General features: G+C 52.2%; 1 protein-coding gene across 12 annotated transcripts in view; it reads left to right on the top strand.

The window, feature by feature from the left end:
* The window catches only part of PTPRE (protein tyrosine phosphatase receptor type E), a 148,909-nt gene that overhangs the window by 119,563 nt on the left and 21,792 nt on the right, over nucleotides 1-7,554 (top strand). For all 12 annotated transcript variants that reach the window (XM_081823297.1, XM_081823298.1, XM_081823300.1 and 9 more), the window contains 4 exons: nucleotides 49-139; nucleotides 4,254-4,330; nucleotides 4,984-5,020; nucleotides 6,778-6,875. In XM_081823297.1, coding sequence (XP_081679423.1) covers nucleotides 49-139; nucleotides 4,254-4,330; nucleotides 4,984-5,020; nucleotides 6,778-6,875 — 303 coding nt within the window. The remainder of the gene's footprint in view (nucleotides 1-48; nucleotides 140-4,253; nucleotides 4,331-4,983; nucleotides 5,021-6,777; nucleotides 6,876-7,554) is intronic.

Below are 7,554 nucleotides of genomic sequence, written 5' to 3'. Positions count from 1 at the left end.
GGTGTTCAGATCCATCACATTTAGTGCTAACTGTGTATTCTTTTCTAGTCGTTGCCATCTGGACACATACAAGGAACTTTTGAACAGGCCAATAAAGAAGAAAACAGAGAAAAAAACAGATATCCCAACATCCTTCCCAGTAAGATTTTAACCTTTTTTGCAGTATGGGTAGCATTTGGAGTAAAATCGACATTCCCTTGCAGCTCCCGGGGAATGGGCCTGTCCGGGCAGCATGGTGGTCCCAGGGTCCCAGGGCTCGGAGATGGGGGCCTGCACCCACACTGCTGCTTGACATTTGCACAGGGAATGTAGGTGTTCATCTCCCACAGGGGGCTCGGGCCACCTCTGTTGCGGTGGGTTCGGCCACCAAGCCTGTGCTCGATGTTGAGACCCGTGCTGCCCTGGGGCCAAGGGGAGTGCCACCTGCATGGGCTGGTGGGGGCCTCCTATGGGATCCAGTCCTGAGCCCCAGTCTTGTGCTTCTGGTGGCCCTGGTCCTCTTCCTGTCTCAGACTCAGCGCTCCTGGCCACCAGCAGCGGGTCCCCTGGACCAAGGACAGAAACGAAAGAATAAGAAATGCGTAGGGCTTTGGCAGATTTGTGGGAAGGCTTAGAAACCCCAACTGCTACAGGGAGCCTGGGGCTATGGTGTTCAAGCTCCAGGGAGGCCTTCGGGCCTGGTGGCTGACAGGTCTGTCCAGGGATGTAGCTGGATGGCCGTGCCCTGGGGGCAGCTTTCACAGCCTACCTTGGTGCCAGGACAAACCTAAAGCTCCTAGCTGTCTTTATAAAAGCTGGCCGAGGAGGATTTCGATACTCTTGGTGCAGCTGGACCCTCCTGTGGGCTTTGCTCATAGGGCTATCAGAATGGCAGCCAGGAAGGGTTTGAATCCTGAACTCCAGGTCTCCCCAGGTAAGCCCAGAGAGCCTCCCTTCTCAGACAGAGCCTCCGTGGGAGCAAGGAAACCAGCCTGTGCAGTGGGCTTCATTGCGTGGGCTCCTGGTTGCATTTTTAGGATCAGAGGGAAGTCCATCTCTTCTGTAGGCAAGAGAAGCTGTGGTCCGCCCAGTTTGTGTGACCTCTGGACTCTCAGCACTTGGTAGAAATAATTCTGCCACACTTTGCAAACAGAGGATTTACAAGTCTTTTTTGCAAAGGCCCCTGTGAGGCTCTGATCCAACTAAAGCAAGAGAAATTAACCAAATAGTCTTTGGGCCAAATCGTATTTGTGTGGGCAGCCAAGGGAGCAGCAAGGAGATGGGTCAGGAGCTGTGTAGTCGTGCCGCTGGGCAGGGAGGGAGCTTGGACCGAGGTTAGACTCTGGACAAGCAGTGGGGACAATTTGGGGGGATCAGGCGTGGGTTATGAGAGAAGGGAGGAGGCAAACTACTAGGCTTGAACAGCTCAAGCAAGAGGAGAACCATGGTGGTAGGCTTGGGATCTTTGGAATATTTTGTGTCAAATTAAAAATCAGGATATTTGGAAATTAGTATTATTATCTATTATTGGTTTAACTAATTAGCTTCACTTTTTAAAAAGATTTTTTATTTATTTGACAGAGACACAGCAAGAGAGGGAACATAAGCAGGGGGAGTGGGAGAGGGAGAAGCAGGCTCCCCGCAGAGCAGGGAGCCCGATGCGGGGCTCGATCCCAGGACCCCGGGACCATGACCTGAGCTGAAGGCAGACGCCTAATGACTGAGCCACCCAGGCACCCCACTAATTAGCTTCATTAATTAGTTTAATTTATGCATTGATCTGCTGAATGTATAGGTTGAGGATCGAGTCCAAACCAAGCACTTTCCCAGGTTCCTGACCCCCATTTGTCTCTTACTTACTAAACCTCTATAGTTTTTAAAAGGTGACATTTACACTGATAATTAAAAGTATTTTTGGTGAGGCTCATGGGAGTGGAATTAATGGCCAGGTGTGGAAATTACCTGCACCCCATCCCCTCTTCGCAGAGGTGATGGCCCAGGGTGGGGCGCTGCCTCCCCCAGTAGCAGAGCCCACCCCCAGCACATTTTCTCCAAGCTGTGTTTTCCAGCTTGTGCTAAGGAGGGAAGTGGGCCTTTCCTGCAAGTATAAACATGAGACAGGGCCAGTCCTGCCTCCCCCCACCCCCACTGGGTGAGGGTCCAGCCCCAGTGCTTTCCTGCCCTCGGGAGCACTATGCAGAGGAGGGTGGGGTGCTGGTAGTCATCAGGGGCCAGGGTGCTGTGCACGGATGGAAAGTGTTTCACATTAATGCGACACTGGGTCTGTGGGACGGCAGCATGGAGACACTTAGGATGTGCCCTGGAGATCACCGGTGGGAGTGGCATCTGACATCAGCCAGGCCCAGGCTGAGGGAGAGCCGTGTCTGATTCAATGAGGAGTTGGCCAGAGATGCCCCTGGGTGGGGCCGGCTAGGGACCCAGGACAGGAATGGGCTGGTTCGCCGGAGATGGTGCAGGGGGGTCTCAGGTCCACGAGGTCGGGTTGTGGAAAAGCTTCGATGGCCAGTTGGGAGAAAGCATCCTCTGCTCTGGAAAAACAGCAACAGCTGATAATTTCAGGAAATCATGTTTTGAAAGTGAAGTGTGACTTTCAGAATAAAAAGACAGGAAGCTCTTAGAAACTGCGAGATTCTAAATCTAACCAGAAGGCTATTTTTTGCCCTCTGCTTTCTATAGCTGTTCTCAAAGCGTAAATTGTTCCACATTATTTTCAACTAGCTTTACGCATGTTCAGAGAGAGCTATTTCTGCTTTGGGGTTGTCGGCCCCTGAGCAGGAGGGTCTCACAAAGAAGTCCGCCTGGGTTGTATGTTTGGGGTTTGATACCCTGACTGCCCCATATGGATCATGACTTTCCCTGAGAGCCTCACTGGCCCATCCTGCTAGCACAGGACAGACCTGGCCCACGATGCAACATCCAGACCATAGGTGTCTGAGGCCAGCAGCACCTTCCAGGCCCGCGGGAGACAACAGCTATGATCGGGGTCCTTGCCCCAGATCCACACCACAACACATCCTTCCCAGTCAGTTTCAGTCCTGTGGGGACTAGGAGGGGATAAAACAGGACAAGGACACAGAATTTTTCCATAATTAATGCAGTAAATACGTATGAAGCACTCACTCTCTACCAAGCTCTATTCCCAGCACAGCATGATTAACCCCAAGAGCAGCTGTGACCCTCGACCCAGGCCCTGGGCTGAATCTGGGCGTCCTCAATATTTCTGCTCCCCGGGGAAGTAAGAGTACACCTCAGCGTGGAGACCCAGGTCCAGGGCCACAACATTTTTAAGGTCCCATGAAACCATCTAATTTCCTTTAAAATCAGAAAAATATATATACATGATCCAGTTGGGATTACATTAAGCTTTATATTAACTAGTAACACAGTCATAAAATAAAATGTTTCATCTTTTTTTTTTTCATTTTTTTTAATGGAGGATGTGGCCTCCTTCATAGGCAGGAGTGACAAGGACCCACTGAAATCACAATGGGGCCCTGGTTGAAACCTCCCCGATGTGTGTGTACACACACACACCCCACAAACACACATACACACCATACATTCCCACACAGAGAAAACACACACCACACACCCACACGCCCACACAGACCTCTCTGTGGTCAGCCCTCCCACTCTGGAGACTGCTTGTACAACAAGCCAGAGTCTTCCAGGCAGGTGGCCCACCGTGCTCAGCCCAGGTCTGTGTGAGTTCTGCCCACTTTCCATCCCTAGAGCCAACCTGAAGGATGAGGATCGGGGTGTGGAGTCTGCTTGTCCTTTCCCTGGAAAGCCTGGGAGAGTGGGCTCCTGTCCTTCCATCCAGGGCTATCCCAAGTACACCAACACTTGTTAATATTGGCACCCAGTTGGGGTTTCAGAGAATATGGTGATCTCACTGTCGGGTCCCAGCACCTGCTGTTGTTCGCTGTCTAGGGGAGATCCAGCCGCTCCCACTCCTGGACACTGAAATCCTTACGTCTGCTGTCATCCCACAGGTTTTCCTGAGCACCTGGTTGGGGTCTGAGCACTGTCCTCAGTGCTGAGACGCAGTATTCAATGAAACAGATGCATTCCCACCCTCATGACACCCTCATGACATGCAGGGTCTCCTGACACCTCCTCCATCCCTGTGACCTCGGTGGGAGACCTGCTCATGTCCCTTTGTAGTGTTTAACGCTCTAGATGGAAGATATGTACAGCGGGCGTGATTTCCTTATCCTGATACCATGTTCTGTTGTTTCTTTGTTAAACAGATGATCATTCCAGGGTGATTTTGAGCCAAGTGGATGGAAGCCCCTGTTCAGACTACATCAATGCTTCCTACATAGATGTAAGTCTGCTGTTTTCCTGTCCCTCCACCCGGCATGACGCCCATGCCTGGACCATTTGGGGGCTCAGTGTGAATCATGACTTTTCTCTGCGGCGGGGCGGGCAGGAATGTAAATTATCACAACCTTCGTGGGCCGCATGGAAATACCCAGGCCTTTCGAATTAGCATCTGTCCGGGGACTCATTTTCAAGAAATGGAGAAGCACCCAGGATGTTTGTTACAGTGTTCTTTACGTTACTGACCAAATAGGATAGGAGGGACCGGTTAGACAAATGTACGGTAAAACCATATTCAATAAATTAAGAATCCACTTTAATTGAACCTTAATAGATCATTTAATATAAATTATAAAATTATCATAAAAATGGAATGTAGAGGAGAATTTGTATATATTAACCAGTTAAGAAAACTAAATGTGTGTCTGCTTGTCTGTATGTGTGTATGTGTTTGTGTGGGCCTGGGCAAGTATTGACAAAAAAGTCTACAGAGGGACAAACAAAAGTAGCACTCTTTCTGAAATTGCTAGTGAGTTTTCTCTGTATTTCTGTGTTTTCCAAGATTTTCGTGATTACTGTGTTAACTTTCCAAACAATAACAAAATCCTTCAGGAAAGGTAATTATGAAACACTACAAATCTGTTTTTACTGTTCTAGGGTTACAAAGAGAAGAATAAATTCATCGCAGCTCAAGGTAAGCTTTTTATTGTTACTTTGAGAACGTGACTCGGGTAAAATGACGTGGATGGCGACCGTGTCCTCATCTGATAGTGGGAATGCGGGGGCTTCATTTCGGCTTCTCCTACGTGGGCAGTGCTGGGTCTCTGGTGCCTGAATGCAGTCTGTCCCCCCTGTCCCTGCGCTCACGGCATGCAGGGCTGTCTCGAATCTCACAGAGCCTTGCGACTCGAGGCGGCGCTCCGCTGACCCGGAAGGCCCGCGCGTCCTGGGAGCTGGGCAGAAATGCTGTATTACAGTCTGCATCTTTGAAAGCATCCTGAGGTCGTTCTGTGCATCCGTGTGCGAAGCATATAAAGCTCATTCTCTGAACCGAGCTTCGAAAGCGCAGACGTGTTAGAGCCCTTGGGTGCGTTGGCCCTCCCGTGGTCAGGACAGACAGATGAGCAGGGCGGGAGTGGTCATTTTGGTAACTGTGTCATCACAGACACGTTGGATGTGCATCCGCACAATGTGTAGGTGTAGACAGACAGACACGTTTTTTCCACACCTGTGTGAGTCAGAGACAGGGCGCCCAGCAGGGCAGTGGTGACCGTGGCCGAGTGCTGCTTGTTACTGTAGACAGCCTTGCGTTTCTCTCAGCTGGCTGAGCTCTGTGTGGCTCCCACGTGGTGGTTTTTTTCGGGGCGGTGGGGGAGGGGAGTGAGTAGCTTTTCAGATCAAGGCCATGGCCATGAGGATGCCTCAGCTCTGGAAGCATGCCCTCAACCTTGCTCACAATCCACTTTGTATGTGTGAGTGCTTCCAATCTGTCTTACCACGCCTCCACCCCGGGGGCTGGTGCAGGTGGGGATGCGGGGCCGGCAGCAGGTATCCTGGACTTCCTCCCTTTTAGGCAAGAGTCTTTCAGACAGCAGGTCCCGAAAGTCAGTGTACATCAGCATCAGTTGAGGACTTATTAATTGAGGACCCAGAGGACAACAGTGTCGGAAAACCCGACAGACATTAGCTGACACAGAGAGAGGCGTCTCTCTCTCTCTCTCTCTCCCCTAAGCAGGGGAGACAGCCCAGGGCTGCGGGGGCAGCTCCAGGGAGAGGGGCCTCTTATCTTCCTGCTACACTGTCCCGTGGCGGGTCAATCTCTTCCTCAGGGTCACAAAATGGCTGCTGCATCTCTGGGCACTGTGTCTGGATTCAGGCAGGAAGGAGAGCAAAAAGGCAGAGGGCTTTCTTCTGGGGACGCTTTCTCTTTGGTTCAGAACGCTCCCCAGGAACATTAGCCCACACCTCCCTGGATGGCACTGAATCACCACCAGCTGCAGGGGCAGCTGAGAGATGAGGGGAGGGGCTTAGACATGGAGGGTGAGTCGGCCAGCCTGCAGGCTGTCTCTCTCACACAGACACTTGTGCAGTTCCAGAGTGGGCTCTGGTCTGCGGAGGCTTGACGAGCCCTTGAGTGGGCGCACACCACTCTGACACGCAGGCTGACCCAAGCCTCACTGAATACCCCTTACTGCCTGTGAATGGGGTCACCCCCTGGGCGCCACTGTGTCACTCCCCAAGGACTTTGCAGCCCCAGCGGAGGAGTGGGTGTGTCTGAGGTGGGACAGGGCGGGGAAGCCGCAGACCTCAGGGTCAGCTGAGCAGCCCTTTCGTGCCTCCGAGCACCTGGGCCGCGGCGGCCTTCCCGGGGCCCCAGGGCCGGGGTGACCAGGGCTGGGACCCACGGTGACCCTGTTCAGGTCTGACTTTGGGATCATCCTCTGCCTACAGGCCCCAAACAGGAAACGGTGAATGACTTCTGGAGAATGATCTGGGAACAGAAGTCTGCCACCATCGTCATGTTGACGAACCTAAAAGAAAGGAAAGAGGTGAGCCCAGCCTTCTGACTCACAGAGGACTCTCTTGTAGCTTCTGGTACTTCGCTGGGGGGCCTGCTCACCACATCCTTTTCCTATTCCTCTCCCTTATCGCCGCAGAAGAAGAGGAAAAAAAAAAAAAAGCCACCAATGGCTCACAGCATTTTTACCTTGAAATAAATACGCTGTGTTCCAAGCATTTCACTGCTCTAGACCATGATGCAAAAATGTCGTGGAGCTAATTCTTTTTTCAGCCGAGGGTCCCCGGCCTGCCGACTGCGCTCACACCTTGGCGGGAGCCGCAGACCTCAGAACTGAGGCTCAGCGTGTTGGGCATGTAATATGGTGGGCCTCAGACTAGAATTAAAAATGGATTTCCTGCTTCTTACCCAGACTAGAGAAACACATTAGAAAAACAAGGACTAGGCTAGAAGGAGACTTGCTAGGGATGGGGAGACTGTGTTCTAGCATGTTCCAGCAGGGGGCCAGAACAAGGCGGTGGCAAGCAGGTGGAGAGGAAGGGCCAGCGTGCTGGGAGACCTCTGTCCTCCTAGTCCCTGCGTCCAGCACGGTGCTGGTCCCCACCCCAGCCCTGCCGTCACGCACCGGCCTGGGACCCAGGCAGCTGGGCTCGGGCTCAGGGGAAGGGTTGCCATTTGAGACGGAAGTAGTGGGCCTGACTGGGGGAGCT

Source organism: Leptonychotes weddellii, chromosome 6, assembly GCF_054177405.1.
Source record: "Leptonychotes weddellii isolate Sample4059 chromosome 6, ASM5417740v2, whole genome shotgun sequence".
NCBI lineage: Eukaryota > Metazoa > Chordata > Mammalia > Carnivora > Phocidae > Leptonychotes > Leptonychotes weddellii.
The sequence above is the reverse complement of the archived record's forward strand: the minus strand, read 5'-3'. Positions and strand labels throughout refer to the sequence as shown.